The sequence below is a fragment of the Dipteris shenzhenensis genome, chromosome 2 (genome assembly GCF_047967505.1).
Source record: "Dipteris shenzhenensis isolate YYH24624 ecotype China chromosome 2, Dip_SZ_1.0, whole genome shotgun sequence".
Taxonomy (NCBI): Eukaryota; Viridiplantae; Streptophyta; class Polypodiopsida; order Gleicheniales; family Dipteridaceae; genus Dipteris; species Dipteris shenzhenensis.
Window position 1 is genome coordinate 5,631,762 of NC_141597.1, and position 24,467 is coordinate 5,656,228.

General features: G+C 43.8%; 1 protein-coding gene across 2 annotated transcripts in view; it reads left to right on the forward strand.

Moving 5' to 3' along the window:
* The first annotated feature begins 1,741 nt into the window (after positions 1–1,741).
* Positions 1,742–24,467, forward strand: part of LOC147904271 (uncharacterized) — an 86,046-nt gene continuing 63,320 nt past the window's right edge. For both annotated transcript variants that reach the window (XM_087393832.1, XM_087393840.1), the window contains exons 1-6: positions 1,742–2,294; positions 2,593–2,995; positions 4,642–4,756; positions 21,830–22,026; positions 22,219–22,319; positions 22,481–22,714. In XM_087393832.1, the coding sequence (XP_087249958.1) occupies positions 1,745–2,294; positions 2,593–2,995; positions 4,642–4,756; positions 21,830–22,026; positions 22,219–22,319; positions 22,481–22,714 (1,600 nt within the window). In that variant the 5' untranslated portion in view covers positions 1,742–1,744. The remainder of the gene's footprint in view (positions 2,295–2,592; positions 2,996–4,641; positions 4,757–21,829; positions 22,027–22,218; positions 22,320–22,480; positions 22,715–24,467) is intronic.

Below are 24,467 nucleotides of genomic sequence, written 5' to 3' on the forward strand. Positions count from 1 at the left end.
ACTATCACAAGAGGCCTTGAGTTATCTTTCAATATACTAGCATTAGAGTACGTGCAAGCTTAGCACATTCTCGTGTTACTAGTACTCTATGGAATTTGCTACTTATGATCAAAATTTTGAAGCGCTTTCACTTGGTGTGAAAATCGTAGTCCAGTGACTTGACATCCAGTGGGCACATTGATGATTGTTTGTGGCCATGGCTTTTTGGAGAAAGATCATTTCATTAATGTTTAGGAGTAATCTTCCTTACATAATACAAAGGAATAACCTCGTATATTCGTTGGTAGTCCACATTGAATCATTTGAAAATTTTTGCAAAAGATAAGAGAGAATATGCTTGTTTGCTTGTAAGTTAAAACTGTTGCAACTTATATAAGATGGAGTTGGACTTGTATGCATTACATCATGGACATGGATTTGGCAATCATGGTTGTTTTAAAACATGCCAGGAATGATCTTTATTAGGCTCTTCTTTTAGATGATAGTGTAAATCATTAAGTAGACTCTTTTGTGAGAATCATGTAGCTTCCTGGTGATGTAAGTAGAGGAGGTTGTTCAAGGAGTTCTATTTCTTTGCTCTTTGTTAAGAGCTTGATCAATCATTGAGGGTTGACAAGAGTGCCTAATATAGATTAGATTGAAGGGTGTTGGTATTTGATAATTAGACATTAGTTTCCCTTTACGATTGTGTCCTAGTTAGTAATAAGTGTTTTCAACTCCAAGATTTTGGCCTAGTGGGTTTGGGCGTGGAGTGTAAATGTTGGTTTGAATCTTGGAGGCACCATTCTTGAAGGCATCTAAAGTTGTTATAAGAACAACCTATGGTTGCCTCTCTTAAGATCATTGTCATACGATGCCTGCAATTCTCAAGGTGACTTTTGCAAACTGCCAACCTCGGGCATGGTGCGGACGCCGAGGGCCGCTGGGTCCATCAAAATGTGGAGTCTCACAAATCACGTTTGGAGAGAGGAGCGTTGGGTCCATCTTGGTGGTGTGATAGGGAGGCATGGGATGATGCAGTTAGGGGGGGATGTTGAGGTGAGAACCACTTGATTTGATGTTGTGGGAAATAATAGGATAAAATCGGACGGCTGGGGGTGAGCCGGCAGGGTTGAGAATTTCAAGGTTTGCATGTTATGGTCGTATTTGTGCCGGCGCTCTTTCAAATGAGGAGGCTATGGATCCAAAGCTTTTTCGTCACCTTCGACGTCTCTCTCAACGAACCGGTCAACCTCCTCCTCCCCCTTGCTCTCTCAATTCTCCATCGCACGCTTGCCAATTCTCCCCCTCCTCCCACATGCACCTTCCTCTTCTACACGCTTTTTTCATCCTCGGAGCATGCCTTTGTCATCGCTTTGAGGTATTTCTGTGACGCATAGCGCGCGCCATCGACACAAGCTTTCATTTCCTGCCTTCCAATTGGCACTTGATAGGATTTGAAGCAGTCAAACAAAAGATTTTAGCTGGCCGTCTGAGCTTTCATGACCAGACGATCCTATTTCAAGAAAATCGGTGTCTCCTGGATTTATTGGGATGGGGATTGATCTTCCGTTATCACGAAACTTCTTTTAATTCCATGCACAGCTAGCCTGGCAGGCTGCAAACCGCGTTGCTCGACTGATCAGCAGGAGAGCCCTGGAGGCATTTGCTAGCTTGTTCGACCACTCCCTTCCCGTTGCATTGCTCTAAGGATCTGCTCATCGAAGCTTCTCCCTCAGCTTGAAGACGTTACACTATCGCAAAAATGGCTCCCGACCTCACCAGGCTTACAACCATGAGTCGCCAACCATCTCCAAGCGATTACGATCCCAATCGGCATGCAGTCATGCCTATACATCAAATTCTAGAGTCTCAATCCCAGGGATCGACTAATGCAGCACGCTTGCCTCTCCAACAGCTCCGCTTGAATAGAATGCAAGATGACACTGATTGTCAAGTTAGCTTTCAGCTTCGGGTATTTGACGCAGCTTCGGGAGAGGGAAAGGAGCTAGTGTTCGCAGCAGAAAAGGAGCTCGACGCGAGTGTGATACACAGTTTGGAATCTCGCAACAGCCTAGTAAACGAAATCTCGTTTTCCTCCCATAGCGCCGTCATAAAAACGAGTGCTCAAGATTGTGATCCGCTCCTGTACGAGACCGTCCTTCGTTGTGTATTTGCTCAAGGCAATTCAGGACTTAGCCTTGAGGAGAGAGCGCGCCAGGCGGAAAATATAAAGCGGGCCTTCTCATTGTCAGATTCTGCATATCGGGAGGCCGAAACTCGGGCCTTGAAAGCTGCCCGATATAGACGAGCTGGTAAGTATCACATCCGGTAATCCTCTTGCAAACTTACACATGCGTGTACATAATAGATGGCCATTCAGATTCTCGCGAACTCACAGGAGCAAATTCTGAACACTTGTACTTGTTCTTGTGCCTGCTTATATCATTTTACAGCGACTGTGTTCAAGATCAAAGTTCAAAGACCGTCTCCGCTTTCCCCACCCAGTCAGTTTGCATGTTTAATCTTGTTTTAAAAATCCCCCGTCTCCTAATGAGACGAAGGTGAAATCACTATGTCTTCTCATCGATGCCACCCTTTTGTTCTATTCAGAAGTTTACGCACAATTGGAAGATTTGCAACAAGACAAAGGGTGGTCCTTGTATCCAAAGCAGTTTGACAGCTTTGCACTTTACGAAAAGTGCAAGCTCGCTGAGATGGAGGAACTGCACAATATCGAGGCTTCACTGCAAAAGCTACCTTCGTTCTTTGCACAGGTTCAAGTCTCCATCTTATCTGCTGAGGATTTATGCTCCAACACCGTCTCCTGTATGAAGGCACCATCTTGTTACTGGCGGTCAGATGAACCGCAAGTGTACTGTACCATCAAGGTTATACCTTCTGGTACAATTTCGAACAAAGAAGAGGACATCTTTCCCAATCACAGAACAAAGGAAGTCGCTTATGTAGGACGTGCAGAATGGCGTGATGAATCTCCCTGGATTCCTATTAACAGGTAATGACTTTTGAGACTCGAGTAAGTGCTAACCTGTGCCTGCTAAATTTTGTGACTTGATGAAAGGAGATTTTAGGGGGTGCTGCGCCAGACTCTGGCGATTGATTAATTTTCCTCCAGAAAGAATTCTCCTTTCTGTTTCAAGACTTTTGATATGGCTAAAAGGGAAGAGCGAGGGTCCTCCAAACTAAAGGAGCCCAAATTATATCAGTAATTGTATCACGAATTGGGGGCTTTACATCAGTGTCCAGAAATCGAAAATTTTAAAGCTCCCTCTATCAAAGCTCTTTGTAGCTGACCCGGTTGCTCAATTTGTAGTCCAACTTGACAAAGCCTTGGATACTTCTGTGAACATGGGGCTAAAGTGTACTTTGTACTCCTCCCTCAAAGAAAAATACTAGTCATGCAAATACATACATAGACAATAGCTTATACTTTGACAATTGCATATACGAGTCTTACTTTCTGGATTACAACAGCAGGCTTTTGAACTATGAATTACGTATAGTTGCAAAATTCAATGCAAGCACAACCCTGAGGGTGGTTCAATAGGCAATGGGATATGTCAAACAGATCACAAATGCTTCTGTATGCAGAAGGGAAAGGAGATGTATACCACAAGCAAGAAATAAAGATGGTACTTATGAATAACGATGGAGACCAAGAGATGATATGATAAAGTGCCTGGTTTAGTTTTCGTCGTATAGTATGCAGTGAGGCCCGAGCCTCAGGTGTCTACCCAAGTGGTCCATGTCACCATTTGAGCACCAACCATGTTGTTCCTCCTGCAGCTTCTTCTTTGCCATGTAGACTTGTCATTCTGCTCCCGTTTCTCCCTCTGGCATGGAGCCTTTGCTCAGATCCATGCCGTTCTGGAATATAACCCTGTCTTTTGTCCTTGCACAGCCTGCGGTCCATTTCTTCTCTTGTATGGAGCATACTCTTTGGGTTTTCATCTTCGCCTCTCTCTTGTCTTTCCTGGCGTCCATTCTTTGTTGAAGTAGTGTAGTTTGTGGCTAGTGTATCTTGACGGTAGTCAAAGAAATCAGAAATCTTGATAGTGTATCTTTCCTGGCGTACATTCTTTTTTGAAGTAGTGTAATAGTTTGTGGCTAGTGTATCTTGATGGTGGCGGAAGAAATCAGAAATCAGAATATTGGGAGAATATTGGATTCTAGCAAGAATCACTCCCATAAGAAAGTCACCTGCATTCGGATTTGCATGAAAAATCAATTTCCAATTATGATTCTCAAGGATTGGTGCTTTGGTCAGCAAACACTCAGGAAGCTGAAACCCATTTTTCTGAATGACTGCCAAGTTGGAGTGCATGTCCTACCAGTGAATGGCATGGCTACAGGAATTAATGTACCACCAACAGCAATTCTGGTGTCCTCGAAATGGCTTGCTATCCCAGGGGCTACTCAAAATGGGGCAACGTTAGCATAGGAATTGATGTAGCCACCAACAATAATTCTGGTGTCCTCAAAATGGCTTGCTATCCCAGGGGCTACTCAGAAAGCATGCATGTACGTATGTATGTAGAGAGAGAGAGAGAGAGAGAGAGAGAGAGAATTTTATCTTTCTTCGAAACTTGTATCTTGGATACATTGTTGGCATCTAACTCTAAGTACTTATGTTTTCTCCAGTTTTCGTGATCAGTTATGTATAGAGGTATGGAAAAAGAAAACACCAACAAGGCTAGGGTCCAAGGAGATAGAGTTGGGATCATTTATTAAAAACATGAGCCAAAGGAAGAGACAGGTATGTTTTAAATTTGCCACATTGTGTTGCTCCTTGAATCTGTGTTTTTAGGAACCCAAGTACAATAATGCTCAACCACATTATATTGAAAGGATTTGGAGAGCAATCTCCGTGGTATGATGGGAGTGAGCTTACTATATCTTACCTGGGAAATCTGTACAATACCTTTCCCTAATATGTTCTGGATTTGTGCACAAACAAGCTAAATTTTTTAGCATAGTAGTGGTGATGAACACTTCAAAATATTTTGCTGCACGTGCATATAACAATTATACGATGGATCTTTCACAGCACTTTCAAATCCCTCTTATATAAATTCCCAACTTCAAGAAAGAGTTGTTATTTGCTTCAAATGAGCAAGATATTCATATAGAGGTGGCTACTGATTCAGCTGATGATGCTATTGTCTACTTTGAAATTCTCACCACTTCGTTAAGGTAGTTTTAGCAACAGAGATGCCTAGTTCCATGCATATGTTTTGTAAATTACTAGACAAATGAACCCAAACCCATTGTTTCTTTTTACAGTAAGAAGTAATTTATTCCATCCAAAACATATTAAAACCAGAGGTTGAGAGTGACAACTCTATCCTAAGGAAGGAAAAACCAATATGAATAAAAAACCATGGAGGTGGTCTATAATGCCACATCATCCCAAGTGGAATAACATGAAAAAACAAGTGAAATAACATGAACGCGATCTGCCTAGAAGCCTCCCAGCTGCAAATCGCAATAGTTTGTAACAGTCCAGATCTACAAAATCGCAGAGCCCTGGAACAGCTTGCAACTATCCCAGGCTGCTCCAAGCCTCCATAATCAGGAAAAACTAGCCTGCATGTCCTCAGCCAGCAGACCTAGAACTACTATGCAAGTGTCCCAAGCTGCTAGGCGACCTGAATTACAACTATTCTCCACCCCATGTGTCGATTTAGCCTGCAGTGGAGCAGCACATCAATCAGCAAATCGTCTGACCCAGGGAGTTGCCCACAGGTCCAAAACTCTCTTTCTGTAGCTGCAATTTGTCTCTCTGCTTCTTTCTCAAGCTATTGAAACCCTCGCAACCCGTAACAACTCGCATGAACAGCCCGAGGGAGCAAAAGCGAAATTTCGAACAGCTAAAACGAAATTGCAAACTGCTTGAATTCTACCTTGCAGCCATATCTCAGAAAGTATACACAAAATCGTGTATCTCAATCACAACGAGTTCTCTTTCTCCTTCCTCTACCAGGGACATGTGCATCCTTTACCAGGATAAGCACTTCCAAGGGAATTTACGCTTTCCCTCATAGTGTCCAGACTCTACAGAGATCAAAGCTGGCTCTGATACCAAATGAAACAAACCCTATCTAGGTCTGGTAAGCACCAGACCCTGGTAAGGTACAACTTCAAGCCAGAGTCCAACAAACCACAGGACACTCCTCTGCAAACAACCCATAAGGATTGGACCTAGCAGCTCAAATCCCAGCCATAGGCTCTGTACATTGAGCCATCCCCAAGCATGAGGTCTAGACCACCGCGCAGAGAGCCAGCTAGCCTCAAGTCTAGACATGCATCCCATACCACATGCCCTTTACTCTAGCTGCTGCTCTCAGGCCAACAGGTCTGCGTCCAAAGAATCACACCCCTCGAACCCTTGATAATGAGCTCTTGGCCTATACTTACATGCCAAGCCCCCAACTGTCTTCAGCTATGAGCCTATACTTAGCATGCAAGTGTATAGTAACTTTACTTTGTGGGCAGCGTTTGCCAAGTATAGTAGCTCTATCCATAGGATTTAGACCTCATCTTTGCTAGCTTTGGTCTCAGCCCTAGGTTATTCCTTCTCCTGGGTTAGACCATGTTCCAACTTTAGATCTAATCCTAGATCCCAAGCTAGTCAGGCTTAGCCTTTTGATAAGCCTATACCCTAGTTAGTCCAGTAGTGGATGTAACAACAGACGTCCTAGAGGGGACTCTTTGATGACTCCCATGGCCCAACCTCGAGCAGCCCGTGGAGCCACCCCAATAGACCAAAGTGACAAGACACGCATAGACCCAACCCAAGAACAAGAAGCCCAAAGCCACAACCTCGGCAATTACAGCCACCTCAAGACAAAGGCAAGGATCTGATAAAGAGAAACAAGATCTAGAGAAGGGAAAGGGATTCGCCACCAAAGCGGTAAATGAAGGGTCCTCCAAAGTTTTTCGAATTGTCCAGCGGACATCTATGAAGTGTCATTTGATTGCCTTGCCCCAAATCGATGTAGCAGCTTTGACTAGCAAGGATGCCCAACGCTACTGCTACAAGTATGCCCCGAGAGGATCTCCCTAGGTGAGCGCTCCTGCACATGAACATCTGAAGGGGAAGGAGCAGTCTCATTCTGCATGTGGAACCGGGACAGGATTGTCTCTTACCTGAAGAGACGGGTCCATGTGCCATTAGTGGAAGCCTGAGGTGGAGGTCCTGGCTGCGCTGTAGTACCAGGATGAGAGGCTGACGGTCCTGGCTGTGAGGTGGAAGGTCTAGCAAAGTGTGAAGCGGTAGGAGATGGTCGTGAGGAGGGTCTAGGTCAGATGAAGCTATGAGGCGCACCCATGGATCTTTTGGGTCTTTTCTTTTTTCTTTTCCTTGGGCAATCTCTGCTAAAGTGCCCAAGGGTCCTGCAAATCCTACACTGATCGTGTCTCCCTGCAATCTCGACTCTGTCTGAAAAAGGAGCCATCTGGACGCTGAAGCATAATGTGGTCATCCGAGATGTTAGGGTCAGAGACAATGACCCTAACACGCGGTACCCCATCGGACCTGATTGCCTTTGTTGCTGAAGAAGGCATCTCAGGAAGAGGGGGGATCTCAGTAACCACGCCAAAGTGGAATGTAGAAGTCGATAGTACACCTGAGGAAGGCTGGGAAATCTGATGAAGAGTGATGTCTACCGGCTATCCTCCTTGACAGGATCAAACCCCTCTGAAAAAGGGGTCAAAAAAATCCTCCTGGAGCTCAGTGCTAACGGGCTAGCGTGAAGCACTGTACCTGCTACCTCCGAGGAGTCAAAAACAATTTGGAAGAAACCTTGCCCAAGCAGACGAACATCTATGAGGTGCCCTGCAAGGTCTCCAGGTAGAGCGACGAGCATCCAGTCCCTGGCCTGTAACCTGGAAGGGTGGGACTCATGGATGTGAGCAAAGAGCAATGTCGAGCTCTCTTGTTCTGTATCTTTTTTGAGCTGCTGCAACTTGTCTTTTGAAAAGTTGATGGTTTTCACGGCCGGTGGAAGCGGGTGAGGATTGGTTGAAGGCAAAGCCATCGTCGATCAAGGTGGAAAGGCCGACTCGAACACTAATGAGCTCCGTCTAACTGAAAATAAAGAAATAAAAAAGGGCAAGACGAAGAAGAGGAAGAAGGCAAGAGGGGGGGAAGGCTGAAAAGGAGAGATTTAGTAGGGTTGGGGGGGGGGGGGGTGGGAAGGGACGAGAGGGGATGGACGAGGAGGGGAGGGGAGAAACATAGGGGCTAAAGGGGTGAGAGAGGAGAGGAGGGAGGAGGGGGAAGGGGGGGGAGGGGGAGGGGGAGGGGGGAGGAGGTAGGGGCTGAGGGGGCGGAGATAGGGGGCGAGGGTAGGGGCTAGGGTGGCGGGGGTAGAGGGTGGGGGAGAGGGCTCAGGGAGCATTGGGAAAGGGCGGGGGGTAGAGGGTGGGAGAGAGGGCTGAGAGAGCGGAGGAGAGAGACGGGTGAGGACGGTTGAGAGAGCGGGGGGAAAGGGCGGGGGTAGAGGGCTGAGGGAGCGGGGGAAAGGGCTGCGGGAGGGAGGCAAGGAGAGGCTGAGGGAGGAGGGAGACGTGAGGCATGGAGGGAGGGGAGGAGAGGGGGCAGCTAGGGAGTCCGGAAGGAGCAGCAGCTCTTTTACCAAAACTCACACTTCTGCACTCATTCCTCTTCTACAACTCCACTATTAATGCTCATAGTTGAGCTTGAAGCAATGAGCAATGGGTAGATGACGAGAGAAAGAAAGTGCAATGCAAAAGCATACGTTGAACTCCTCGGCAACGATGCCAAAGATGTGCGGTCTCGACGGTGACTCACATGTTGTGGGGATTTTGAAGAAATGCCAATGAAACCTCCACTCCAAGCTACTCATTATGAGAGCAATGCAAAGCACGAGTCATCTGCAAGTGTCACTCAAGCGGCTCCCGGATTATTGCAAAAATGTGTTTTCACGAGAGAAAGGGGAAAAGGGGAAAAGGGGAGATGGGAGAAGAGTGGGAGAAGGGGAGGAGAAGAGGAGAATGAATGGGGATGGATGGAGTAGCAAACACAAAGGCACTACAAAGGAAACAAGAGAACACCCAAAAACACTCTTGGAAGAGAAGAGGGAGCTTGTATTCCAAACTTGTGCATTCAGTAATGAAGTCCAAAGTCAACCACTTGGCCTTTTATACATGTCACCTTTTGAAAGGAGGGTCAACCCTATTCCCTTTATACCACTCTCTTTCCTCAGTCTTTTACAACCATCTTGGGCCTATTTGGATCCAAGGCACAATCCTAGCTCTATGGACTTGCCACTATCCATCAAATGGCATCACTAACTAGGGGTGGCATATTGTTAACCAATCGGTTAACAACCTGGAAAAAGCCTCTCTGAAGAAAGCAATGTTTGAGCATTAATGAGAGGGGTCAAAAGCAAAGGCAGCAAGTCCCTATCTTGAATCATGGGAGTGTGGGAGGCATGGATGCGTGCAAAGAGGACATTGAATCTCTCAAGCTCTCAAGCTCCATATCTAGTCCCTATCTTCAGTCATGGGAGGGTGAGACCTATGGATGTGTGCGAATAGGGTATTGGAGCTCTGAATATCCACACCCTTCTGAACCTTTTGCAGCTCGTCTTTAGAGAAAATGCGTGCTGTTATGGCCAGTGGTATAGAATGTGAGGGCTGGCTGAGTGAGTGGCCATTTGCCAATCGGGATATGGAAGGTTGACTTAGTTTGAAGGCCTCTCCGTCACTTGTAGAAGTCACCGAAGAAGAGAGGAAGAAAAAGAGTGCGTGCACAAGTGGGGGGAGAGAGAGAGAGAGAGAGAGAGAGAGAGAGAGAATATATGTGAATGTATTTGTGCATGTGGTGCGGAAGTGAGTGTGTGTGTGTGTGTGAGAGAGAGAGAGAGAGAGAGAGAGAGAGAGAGAGTACAAGTGTGTGATTGTGAGCAAGCGTGAGTATGAAAGTGTGGGAGAATGTGTGAATAGGAAGGCTACATGAAAGTTGAAAGCATAAGATTTTGTGCACGAATTAGTGTGAGAGTATGAGTGAATAGGAAGGTTAGGTGAAGGCTGAGTGAGTGTGAATGAGGGTTATGATTCAGAGGTGTGTGTGGTGCGTAGTGTGTATAAGAGGGTGTGAGAGAGAGATCCCGTGCTAGCCCTCATGCTCCCAGGCTGCAGCTGCTTGTTTCTCCCTCAGTTTGATGCCCTCGAGGTTCCGTTTGATGCCGGTTTTGTGTCCGTATGCTGTGTTAGAAAATTCGGGGGGGAAAAAATTTAGTATTGTCAAACATTTGTATGATTTTGTCCGTACAGCTAGGAAAAATCCGTACAGTTTTGTCCGCAGAGTTTTGCTGTCAGGGATTTTTTTTTCGTATTGTCAAAAATCTGTGCGATTTTGTCCGTATAGCCCGGAAAAATCCGTACAAATATGTACCTGATGTGCTTTCCTCCTTGTAAAGCGTTGCTGCTTCCAAGCCTTTTCCTTAACTGCGGATTATTCCTATGAGAAAACCTTTCACAAAGACAAGTCATTTTCAAACAAGAAATAAAAACAGGTGATGGATTCAGATGATTGCCTTCATGACTTTGCTGAGGCTCAGCTTGTTTATGAGGTTATGCATGAAGGGTTTGAAGACACCCGCAAAGGTTGGAAAGATCCACTTTCCACCACTGGCATTATGATGGAAGTGGATGATATATTTGATCCAGTTAAGGAGTATGCAAAGCATGCCATTATAATTTTCTTCCCAGGACAGATGCCTGCTGCAGTAGATGTTGGAAATTGGTTGACTCAAACCCTAGGTGGTTCTTATGTCAAAAAGTTCGTTATGCAACGAAGGGCTTTTTTGAGATCATCATGGCTGATGAGGAGCATTGTCAAGTTTTGCTGGAGCACTCTCCTCTCTTCTATGGCCAGTAGATGGTCCATGTTTTGCCTTGGTCTCCCACTTGGGATTATCAGGCATTGATTTGGGATCGTTGCCCTGTTTGGGTAGAAGTTGTGGATTTTTCTCAATGCTTGTCTTCTCTTCTACCTAAAATTGTAGCTCCCCTCGGCAAGGTGGTATGTCCACCGCAACCCATTGGAAATTTGAATCACTTCTGCATTTTGTGGGATACGGATCATCCCACTCTAGCTTCATATTTGGTTACTGTGAATTATGTTTCCATGGGGAGTGCCTTTTACAAGCTCAAGTGGGGGCTATTTGCAAGTGCTTGCTTTGAATGCAAATAATTTGGGCACATGGCTTCGCAATGCTCTTCCCGAGCTCCACGGATGCCAGTGCAAGCTGAAATGGCTTAGCCTTTGAATAAGAATGCAAATGCCTCTTCTGTGGTAAAAAACAAAGGGGTCAAATAGTTTTTCTCTGTTCAAGACAAAGGCAAATCCCCGGCTGTCTCAAACGGTAATGCTTCTTTTCCTGTGGCTTTGTCCTCTCCACCTCAGGGGAAGGGGGGAAAAAATTTGATTGATGGATGGCAAACTCCTCGCAAAGTGATCTCCCCCAGGCGACCTTTGCCTTCTTGGACTTGGAGTGGTGCATCCTCTCATGGGAAAACATCTGTTGAAAACTCTGGTGTTGGCTTTTGACCTGGGCTGCTGTGACTGCAAATCGGACCTTGTTTCCTGAAGAAGTTGCTGCACTTTTGTCCTCTCCTCAGGCTGGTGCTTCATCCCAGGGTAGAGGCTCGGACATTGAGGTGGAAATGAAGACGTAGACAGCCCATTAATTGCTGTACATACATGTCCCATAACTGTAAAGATGCTTGATCATCTAAAGTGTGTTAGGGAATGTGTGATGGTCGCAAATGGAAAGTGGTCTGGATGTATATTAGGCAATTGCAGCCTGATATAGTTGCTTTGCAAGAGCATAATCAGCATATGTATGCTGGTCAGATAGGCCATTTTGATGGTTATGATATCTTCTATGCTAGAGAGCACTCCTTTTCTGGTGTGGCTTTTTTGGTAAAGCACGACCTTCAACTTGTTGTGGCTCTCAATGATCGCTATGGTAGATGGATTATTGTTCAATGCCTTGTTCAAGGGGAAATTTTTGAATTTGCATCGGTTTATGCCCCCCAATCTTCTCGTGATAGAGCTTTGATCTGGGTTGCCATGCATACTTATCCATGGCGACAACATGCCTTCATTTGTGCTGACTTTAATAATGCCCCTCAATCGGGTGATAACACCTCAGGCCACACTCATATGTTGGCTTCTGAAACATATGCACGGTCTGATTTTTTGCTTCAGTTGCGCCTGGTTGAACTCTGGAAGGAATTACAGCCCATGCTTCTGGGCTATACCTTTCAGCATAATGCTCAATCTTCTTATCGGGCACGCTTGGATGGATGGTATCAGATTGATCCACAGCATTGTGATGCCTTTACTTGTCAAATTTGGGTTGATCATGCTTTCACACATTTGGATCATGCTCCTCTTTGGTTGAGGCTTTCCTTACATGAATTTCCCACTGACAGATTGCATTGCCGAAGGCTTTTGCTGATTAATAAAAGTTATCTGGAGCATGTTGACTTTAAAGCCTTGGTCTCTGATGCTATTCAGCCTCTCTCTCGTCAGATACACATTGGTTTGGATTATCCCTGGCAGGCTTTTGTTGCTCGGATGCAAGCAGTTATTCGAGATTATGGCAAATCCTAGATGCAAGCCACAAGGGAGACTGTAGCACATGCCAATTTTACTTGTCAGAGTTTGACTGAGCTTGCTCATCTTCGCCCTTTGTCTTCAGAGGAAAGCATGCTCTTATGTCAGGCTCAATTCTCTCTTCAATCCAATGATCGTAGAAAGCTTGCTAAATGGGAAACTCGATCCAGACAATAGGCATTTTTGGATAAAGGCTGCTCTTCGAAGCAATTTTTTAAGAGTTTACACTATAAGAGACAAGCTGCCAATATTTGTCGGATCCGGATGCCTGATGGCTCTTGGTCAACATCTCGTTCAAAGCTTGCTGATTTATGTATGCAGCACTTCTCCACTCAATTTGGGCATGTGGATACTCTTTCTCCTCGGGTAGTATCTACACATCAGCTTCTTTTGTAGCATATTCATCCAATTCTGCCTGAGGCTCAGGCTTTGGAACTTGAACATCCCTTCACTGAAAGGGAATTGTCTGATGCACTGAGATCCTGTGGCAGATGGAAATCTCCAGGATGGGATGATCTCACTGTTGAATTCTTTCTTGCATTCTGCGATCTTCTTAAATTCACCTTGCTGCAAATGGTAAATAAAGCATGGCAAAATCAGCAGATGCCTGTGTCATGGAAAAAGGGTCTTCTCAAGCTGATTCCAAAAAAGCAGCTATGTGATTCACTTGGTGATTGGAGGCCAATCACGCTCATGCTAGTCATTTACAAGATCATTGCCAAATGGTGGTTAATCGGATTAAAGGTTATTTGCATGATGGGTTGCATCTCTCCCAATATGGCTTTGTTCCATGTCGCCATATCACAGATAACATTGCCAATGCTTATATTGGGATTGAATATGCCAAATACACGCAGCAAGATGTTCTACTCTTGCAAGTAGATATTGCAAAAGCCTTTGACACAATTCAATGGGATTTCATCTCGCAAACTATGCGAGCTTTGGGGTTTGGATAAAAAATGCAGCAGGCTATTTACTGGCTTTACATAGATAGCAATGCGGCTTGCATTCTTTCTGGGGATATCTCTGATGAGTGGACTCTTCGTTGTTCGGTCTGCCAGGGATGCCCTCTCAGTGCTTTATTGTATGCCATTGCTACTCATCCTATGCTGCAATATATTGATCATCTTGTGGCTACATGATCACTTCATGGCTTGGAATTGGATGCTAATCGCAACATGGTTGCTCAAGCTTATGCTGATGATTCTTTCTTTACCCCGAAGAATACGCCCCATGATCTTGGTGCCTTGATGCAAGCCCTCTCTGTTTATGGTTTGGCAGCTGGTCTTCATGTTAATTTTCAGATGTCTAAGCTGCTCCCTTTGCATTCCAAAGACTGGCATAGTTTGTTATGGCCCGGGGATATCATTCCACCCACTCAGTTTGTTCGTCATCTTGGTCACCCTTTGGGGTAGGAACTCACTCGCCGACAACAAACTGATTGGGTTTTGGCTAAGCTTCGGAAAAAGCTTGAGTATTGGAAATTGGCAACCTGGCCTTTGCACATTCGTCTTCGAATAGTGCAATCCATCCTTGTGGCATATATTCAATTTTACTTGCCATTGATCATGTTCACTAAGGCGGATCTTACATCTTTCATGTCTGTCTTTATGAGAATCTTTTGGCGATCCAAACATGGCAGAAAAAGTCTCAGGCTGCTTTCGATACATCACATTTGTTTTCCCAAGATGCATGGTGGATTGAACATCACGGATATTCATGTGAATATCCTTGCCCACAGGGGGAAAATGTTGCTGCAATTTCTGCAAGGTGATCAGCCTTGGGCTCTTATGATAAGTCATCACCTCGGTTGCTGATGTTATAGATGATGCTGGTGCTGTGCTCCCCTTTTCTCTAGCAGCCACTACATATGGATTGGGCTCTCATTATCATCCTTTGTGGCGACAAATTACTTCTATGCTTTCGCCTTTTGTTCCGATTCCTCCTTTGGAACTCCAGGACTGGCTGGAAGATTGGACTTCGACTTCTCCAGGGTCCTCTTCTCGTTCTTTGAGGCTATCTCAGATTACTGTACCTGCATTGTATAAAATCCTTTTGCCTCAACCTTGGGTTTCAGAGAGAGGTGATTCTGTTTGGCGAATGCATCGCCCAGCCAAGTGGTGAAGGAAAAGATTATAGCGACTTTGGGCCTATAAAGTACCGCTTCGGCAACATGTTTTCTTTTGGCGAGCTCTTTTGGGAGTGTTTCCATTTGGACAGCTATTAGCTCATCGACACATTGCTCCTGCACTTTGCCACAGATGTTCTGCTTCTTCGGAGACTGTGCCTCACTTGTTTTGGCATTGTCCGTGCTCTCGTGAGTTTTGTGATCTGCTTCGACAGCGCCTGCGAGCGAGATTTCCATTTGTTCCGTTTGGGAAGTTCTTTTGGCTATTTGGGTTTCATCCATTCAGACCGGAGTTTCATCTTTTCTTCGTTTGGGTTCGCTACTGGGCACTATGGACTTTATGGACATATAGGAATTGTAAAGTCTTTGGTGATCCTACTTTCTCTTTGTTTGGCTTTTTTAAATATTCTCTGCAGCAATCTTTCTTTGATTGCTTGCAGAGCCGCTGCATAGATCATGAGGTCTTTTTGGCATATACTAAAATTTTCAGTTGATGTAATTGTAGCACCTTATTTTGAGGTTGCTACTCATATAATATAATCAATCAAAGATTTCACCAAAAAAAAAAGTAAATGAGGGTTATGGGAAGGTTGAGTGTGAGTGAAATATGTGAAATTGTGTGTGAGCAAGAGTGGTAATATTGTGTGAAAGTGAGAGTGGTCAGGGGGTTAGAGCAGATGCGAAAGAGCAGTGTGAGGAGAAAGAGGCATATAGAAGCGGGCAGGGCAGAGAAAGAAGTGGAAAGCAGCAAAAAGAGCCAAAAAGTAGCAGGCAGAAGTGGAGAGAAAAGAAAGGTGAGCAGCAGCTTGGCAGTATGAGCAGTTGAAGGATGAGCGGAAGTAGGTGTACGGAAACTAGCAGAGAGAAGCAGCAACATCGATTCTTGGGGGGTGGGGCATGGGGGAGGGGGGGGCATCAATTTTTTTCTTCTAAAAAGATTACTTCATTAAGTATGAATGAAACCGCAAGAGCAAGCTCTAATGCGGGAGTACATCATGCCATGCATGAGAAAAAAAACCAGCTCAAGAAGAGCTAACAAAAATCCAAGGTGGAGGCTGGAAATGCCTCCTCAAACCTTGAAGGAGACGCAGAGAAGAAAGGAGATCCTCTCCAAACTTTGAAAAAAGTGTCTCTCCTTAATCTTGTCCAATTGGAAGAAGGTGAGATGCATGCAGGTTGAAAATTTGAAGGAAGCCACATACTTCCTGACTCCTAGGCTGCCATTTTGGCAAGGCAAGAAGTGCCATTATAAGCACCTATATAATGAAGGGAGCATCCAAGTGAGCCGTGCACGTACTTCCAAACTCTATGCTGAATCTACTCTATAGCAATCGGTCTAACTATCATGGATCTGCCTTAAGAACTCAGTGAGAATCCTATATAAAGAACCTAGTGAGGATCTTATAACTGCATGACTCCCTCCTCGCTATTTCTTCGTCCCATGATGGAGAAGAAGTGTTGTCAGATCTTTACCAAATCTGGGTCTAAAAACCTCTTGAGCATGGTGCCAATACTCTAATCTCTAGTCAAGGAGTTGCTCCTGAAAGTGCATGGTGGAGAGGGAGAGAGAGAGGGTACGCTAGGGAGAGAGATAATAATCCTCAAAGAGAGACATAATGAAATGGAAATGATATAGCAAGAGCAATGAACAAAATGAAAGTACTCACATGTAGACCACAGAGCTTGTAGGCTTGATACTTGATTGATTTGACACTAGACAAGTATATCTCTTATATCAAGCACACACACACACACATATGAACATGAATGCATATGGGATAACTCTCAATGTGACACGTGGCATCCATAGGAAACACTAGACTAGAACTCACACTAGAACACACCAAACTGACTCATCTTGACTCCATTTCCTAACACCCCCCCATGGAGGAAAGGTGAGTGACTACTAAATGGAACCAAGAATAGAACATGGCAATGACGGTCATCCAACTATGCAATGACGGTCATCCAACTATGCAATGACGGTAGACATGGATCCCATGCTAGCTCAGAGGCAAGTGAGCATGGCTCAGAGGCTAGTGAGCATGGTATAGACTCAGAGGCTTAACTAAACATGGCTCAGAGGTTCATCATGCATGGATGCATGGCAAACTCAAAGGTCTAGGAGGCTAATGCACCAACATCCTAGAACTCCATGCTAGGTGTGATAAATAGACGTATCAAAGTCAATACTTAGCTCCCACAATACATCCCCCTCTTGGCTCCAGGGACTAATTAGGGACATGGAGCCAAAGACCATAAATGTAAAAGCAATATATCATTTGAGAAGGACTATCCAAGGCAGAGAACCTTATTGACTCAACACACATCATTGATTCCATTCATTTTTTGAAACAACCTAGGGCAGAGTACCCAAAATAGAACATGCTTAGAAAATATATGGATCATTATCTCTGTTGTCCTCTGGAGGGAAAGAGAGATGTCGGATTTCAGCAGTAAGAGCATGAACTTGTGTCGGAGGATCGTCATCTTCATCGTCACTTGTGGCGGATGCAACCCAACTGTCATGGTCCTTAGTTTGTTGTTTGCCAAGCTTCTGGTAGCATCTGTCCTTCGTATGGCCAAGCTTGTTACAAAAGGTGCACTTGAGAGGCATGGCTTTGACTTTCCATGTGCTGGTGTAGGCCTGGGTTTCCATCTGCTAGTGGAGGCAAGAGCCTTTGTAATATCTGAAGAAGAGTTCGGAAAATCTTTGTTTTGGCGATTTTTTTCGAGAAGAAGAGTCACCATATCGTCAAAGGTAGTCATGGCAAGCCTAAGTATTTCAAGAGTATGCTCAAAGCGAGTGACTCCTTTCATACTCTTCATGAGGACAGCTATTTTGTCCTTGTCGTCCATGGGACACTTCAGGCTGAAAAGTTGTTGCACAAGAGATTGAAGGTACATGGCATGCATGAATGGAATGGAAAGGAAATGTAAAGAAGATACACGTGCGAAGAACCAAAGTACTCACATGATAGAAATAGCTTGATGTTGACTGATATTTAAAGACTCAAGACAAGTACAACACTATATAGTGTGACACTAGACCCTACAAAGACACATGTATATGGGATATATCCCAATATGACATGTGGCATGTCTAGGACTCACTAGACTAGAAAGCCATACCTAGACCATCTAGAACACTCAATTTGACTTCATGTTCTAACACCCCCCCATGAAGGCAAAGTGAGGGACTACTAGAATGGAACCAAGAACAGAACATGACAATGATGGACTACGAATCTCCAAATCAGAACTAGACATGGTTCCCACACAATCTCAGAGGCAAGTGGGCATGGCTCAGAGGCTAGTGAGCATGGTACAATGGACTTAGAGGCTCATCAAGCATGGCTCAGAGGCCCATCTTGCATGGATGCATGAACAACTCAGAGGTCTAGACAACTAGAGCAAAATGAGATCCTGTCAAAGCCAATACATGGTTCCCACAGTACATTCCCCCCTGGCTTCATAACAGGACATGGTAGGAAGCCACACACAAAAAAAACAAGACGGCAATATATCATTTTAGGAGGACTATCCAAGGCAGAGGACCTTTATAGACTCAATAATACCAAAACTCAATACATCAATTTTTTGGGGACTACCCAGGGTAGAGAACCCAAGTACGTCAAGCTGTAGAATAAATATAGATCTCTTTGAGTAAGAGATGTACTCCAAGCAGCTGTTGGCAGAAGATGAGTGCCCATTCCTATGTGTCGATGAAGGCACTAAGTAGGAATGCCCCAATAAAGATGTCGGTGAAGTCCATGGGGCAGCTACATGGAGCACTCACATGGTGACTCTCAAAATGCCGGTCCGAGAATCACCAAATGTCGGAAAGAAGCCTCAATTTGGGTTAATTTTGCTTAAGGTAGCGAACTGCAGTAGGGAGGAGACTGAAATTTGTGTCGTAGGTGTGGCAGCGATGGATGGGCAGGACGCTTCCTCCATGACGAGTGCTTCCCCTTTTGCTTTCGCTCCCCTTCATATGCAGCTATGGAAGGTAGGTGTGCAGCTCCATGTTGATGAAGATCATCACCTCAAGGAGAGGCTAAGGAGAAGAGGAAATCACGAGTAGCTACAAGAGGAGCTCACGAGGAGAGGGAGTGGAGGAGCTAGCCTCTCCATAGGTCTGAGGTGAGCTTCAAGGCACCCTCATTCCTTGAGGAAAGCTAGCTCTGATACCACATGAAGGTACATGGCATGCAAGAATGGAATGGAAAGGAAATGTAAAGAAGATACACGTGCAAAGCAATGATAACCAAAGTACTCACATGATAGAAATAGCTTGATGTTAACTGATATTTTAAGACTCAAGACAAGTACAACACTATATAGTGTGTGACACTAGACTCTAGAAGGACACATGTATATGGGATATATCCCAATATGACATGTGGCATGTCTAGGACTCACTAGACTAGAAAGCCACACCTAGACTACCTAGAACACTCGCTTCGACTTCATGTTCTAACAGAGATTGCATTTTTGCTAAATGTGCACTCAAGATATTACTATCCTCCATTTTCAAATTATAAAATTGCAACTTCAAGAAAACCTTGGAGTTTGTGATTTTGTTACCAAAAAGATTCTCGAGACGTGCCCATATCGCCTTGGTCGTTGATTTGAAGTCAATGTGATGAATCAAAGTATCATTGAGGTGAAGTCCGATGATAGCAATAGCTTTTGAGTTGTGTTGCTTCCATGTCTTGAGTTGTTGAGGATGCGTTGTGGGAGTGTCATCCTTAACAGCATCCCATACATTTCTTTCATGAGGAGGAACTGAACCTTAGTTTGTCATGTAGGGAATCCTTCCTCCTTGAACTTCTCCACGAGTAGTGAGTTTGAAGAGAGAGAACTCATTGTGTACCTCAGGATATGGCAACTTCAGTCTTCAGCACTTTAGAAGCAAGAAAAGAGATGAAACCGAGGACTGAAACTGGAGGCAGAAGAGGCGGAGGATAGAGATGTCATTATGTGGGAGATGAAGCAGAAATTTGTGGGCAAAATGAGGATAGCTCAGCTCATGTGGAGGAGAAAGACAATGAGCAGCAATGGCACGCATAATGACGCCAATGGTCGATCTAGCAACAGCTCTCTTCAAGTAGGCCGTTTCTTCAAAAACGAGCTTCAAAGGAGGTCGTTTTTAGGGCGACCAGTAGTAGAAAAATCTCCATAACAATAAGCAACTATTTTCTTCACAAAAATGCCCCCAAAACGGCAAAAAAGAGCTATTTTAAAGCAAAAAACGGGCTATTGTGAGCAATAAATGGGCTGTATTTTTCCTCTACGAAGACGCCCGCAAATGCCCACAAGAATGGTGATTGAGTTGCTCCTTTTCACGTGGGCAACAAACCAAGCTCCATAGCTTCCGAAGGTGAGGCTAAGGTAGGAGAAGAGAACAAGATGGGGAAAAAGGAGTGAAAGGGAGCTCAATCATGGAGGAGAGGATGGCTTCCATTTGCGGGCTCCCTCATCCTCTAGATTGAGCATGGAGAAGGGAAAGGTAGGAAAGGAGGCTCCGATACCACGTGAAGGTGCATGGTGGAGAGGGAGAGAGAGAGGGTAGGCTAGGGAGAGAGATAATAATACTCAAAGAGAGACATAATGAAATGGAAATGAAATAGCAAGAGCAATGAACAAAATGAAAGTAGACCTTCTAATGTGAGGATAGATGTTCCACGTGCTAAAGGAATGGTTGGGGTAGTAGGGAAAGGGGATGTGGACCAGCCATGGTCACATGACCACATTCTTGTTGGGTTTGTTGTGAGGTAGACGAGGATTAGGCCTTGGAAATGCTATGATTTGTTTAGGCTTGGAGGTTCATCAACTCAAGTGTCACACACTAGCCACCACTAAACCAGTGTGCTATTTGTCTTGGAGTGGAGATCTCCTTCTTGATGCACTAGGCCTTGAGGTGGGAACAAAGCCAATTATGCATGTGGCATGACATTGCACATGTAGACCAAAGAGCTTGTAGGCTTGATATTTGATTGATTTGACACTAGACAAGTATAGCTCTTATATAGAGCACACACACACATTTGATTGATTTGACACTAGACAAGTACAGCTCTTATATAGAGCACACACACACACACATATGAACACCAATGCATATGGGATAGCTCCCAATGTGATGTGGCATCCATAGGACACACTAGACTAGAACTCACTCTAGAACACACCAAGCTGGCTCATCTTGACTCCATTTCCTAACAGCTACTGCTCTCGGTGGGCAACAATAGGCCTCTCATGAATCCATGGATCTAAAGGGTGCTTATCCTCCTCCCTTTGAAGGGCATCCAGTCTCTCTCTCACTACCTTCTCTTGAAGAAAGGAATGCCTGTCTCCTCCCTGTCACTACTTGCTGGTAGTGGTCATTGGTAACCTGCATTGTAGTGAGGCATGTGGAGCCATTAAGATATCCATGCTCTACTCTAAAAGCTCTTCATCCCATGTACATGGAGACCAGTATCCTGACTCTAAAAAATATGCTGTCTGTACGAAGTCCTTGATGAGGAGTACTCCAAAAAACAAATACACTCTATGAGTTACAATATTTAGGCAAAAGATATCTATCACATGTCAATTCTCAAAGCTCAAGCATCTACAACAATGGTAGTAAGCAAAAATCCACGCATTTGTTCTAGTGATGTCTTTATGCAATGAACTTAACAATTAACTTTCATTTATATTCTCTAGAATCTCATTTTGAGTCTTAAAATCTGACATGATGCACTATCCCCAAAAGAAAAAGCACATAATTGTGAACCTTACCCTTGATGACTACAAGCCTGAAGGTTTTGACCCGTAGATTGTGAACATATGCTCCAAATTTTGGTCTCTCCAATGTGACATCATACATGCACAACGTTTGTATGGCATTATGCATGTATGCACTATTTATGTATTTATTTTAATGAAAATACTTCCATTATATATGACATCATACATGTATGCATTTTGATATTTGGAATGTGGTCGTTAAATGACATTCTCAACTGTCGTAGCTTGTCTTTGTTTGTTGGTGGACACAGATATCTTGGAACAGTGGAGACCTACTTTTGGGTCAAGTAATTATGTCAATGGAGCAGATTGAATCTCAAGCACTTTCTTCTAGGAGAATTCGGGGCACCATTCCAACAAAGTCATACTCTTTGAATTGTGCCCAATTTGAAAAGAATGTTAGCACTATTCGACTGAAGATTTATTTTGCTTGTGAACATCTATACAGGTGTGGAACCTTTCTTAAAATTTTGTCACCTCATCTCTGCGAAATCCCATAACTCTTGAGTTTTATTTCTCATGTGAAAATTCAGCCAGGATCCACCCACCTCACAAGAGGAATTTCAACCTTTTTTCTACTATTCGCATATCAATGACGGTGCCTTTTCCTCCTTACTCCACTCATATCTCACTTCTGCAGTGATCCTGTGCCTGATAAAATGCTGGTGGAACCCCCACTGAATGACTTGGAAGAAGCTTATGATGCTCTAGTGCAAGTGGCCTTCGGAACACATTTGGAAGGTAAATTTGGCAAGGCCAGAGAGAAATATACTCAGGGATTGTAACTTTGTTATTGTAAATGTAAGCAGGTAAGTTCATGCAATTAAGGTGCAATGCTTGCTTGGATTGAAGGTTTGAGTTTTCTGTAACACTTGTTAAGAAGTCCCTGATTCCCTTGACAGGGGAATTTCAGCTTGAAGAAACCTGGCAGAGTATTCTTTCTTGCTTTGAGTCTCACTACAGACTAAGGAGGGAGAGCTGCTGTCTGGCACTTATTAAGCAAATGGCACATTTATTTCAACCTGACATTGATTATCTGGAGAGCATTGTGAGAGAATGGCGACCTGTATGCAAAGCTGCAAAGGAAGGAAAATTAAGCAAGCATGATCTTTCTTTGCATTCAGAAATCGTTGCTGGTAAGTTTACTGTAACAAGAATTGAAGATTTTGGCACAGTTTTATTTGTACCATTTACTTCCACAGTGTGTTGGTATTATGAAAAAATGATGAGTTTAGATTTTTGTAATACCATGTAAATCCACGAACCAAAATCCTTAGAAGAAGCAGGCTAAAAATATACTTTTGTACACAATAGTCAAAATTACAAATTACACTATAATAACCAAGCAAGTCAAGCAAATACAATCTCAGGACTCGTGCTGCATGGCAGCTATATAGATGTAAAATTAATAAAATCATCAACGTCAAGTGTTTCACTCAATGTACTAAAACCTAATCTTGTTCTTGTTCTAAAGTATGTATGAAAAAACTGAGAAAAACAACGATACCTACCATTACTAATCCTATTCAGGGTCTTGTTTCAGAAAGTTTATTGCCAGAACCACTGCATGGAACATTTATTGGTTTATGTTCTGTCTCAATAAACAGAAGACTCTAAAGGCACTAAAAAGAGAAGTCATGCCCCAAATCTATCTATCTACATTCATAGATCCTCCAGAGAGGAGCAGCTACTAAAAAATTTAAGAAAAAATATACTTTCATCTCTCCTTCAAGGAGGAGCAGCTACTACTCAAATCAAATGCAGTGATAGAACACTTCAAGCTGGGCCAGAGGAAGATATGCAAGAAAATGTGCATCCTGAAGGTACTGATGCAGGGAGGAATGGTTAAACAATAACATTGAGCGAGGAAGGGAGGAACGGAAGAAACAATAACATTGAGCAAGGAATGCCCATACAACTGAATGTGTGTGTGTGTGTGCACACTTTTTTTTTTCCTAGTGAAAACTTTTGATTGATTATATTACAAGAGTAGCGACCTCAAAACGAGGTGCGCACGCTTTTTTTTAGTGAAAACTTTTGATAAATTATATTACAAGAGTAGCGACCTCAAAAAGAAGGCAGCCAAAAGTACATCAACTGAAAATCTCAGTGTATGCTAGATATATATCATGATTTATGTAGTGGTTTGCAAGCAATCAAAGAAGGATTGCTACAGAGAACGCTTAAAAAAGCCAAACAGGGAAAATTTGGGATCACCAAAGACTTTATAGTTCCTGTCTGTCCATAAAGTCCAGAGTCCCAATAGCAAACCCAAACAAAGAAAAGATGAAACTCCGGTCTAGGTGGATGAAAACCAAAGAGCCAGAAAGACTTCCCAAAGGAACAGTTGGGAATCTCGCTCACAGGTGCTGCCGAAGAAGATCAATGAACTCACGAGAACATGGACAAAACTAGAATAAATGAGGCACAGTCTCCTGAGAACTCAAGCATCTGTGGCAACGAGCAGGAGCAATATGTCTACGAGCCAACATCTGTCCAAATGGAGAAATGCCCAGAAGCACTCGCTAGAAAAAAACCTGTTGCCGAAGAGGAAATTTGTAGGCCTAAAGCTATTGTAATCTCTTTCTCCACCACTTGGCTGGGCGATGCATTCGCCAAACACTTTTTTTTTTGTGTGTGGAATCTTTGAGTCATTATATTACAAAGAAGTTATCCCAGAAAGAGAGCTATAATACATCAAGAGAAAATCTCACTGTAGGACAAATATACATCAAGCATTCGCCAAACACACACACACACACACACACATACACACACACTTTGTTGGGTGAAATCTTTGATTGATTATATTATATGAGTAGCAACCTCAAAATAAGGTGCTACAATTACATCAACTGAAAATTTTAGTATATGCCAAAAAGACCTCAT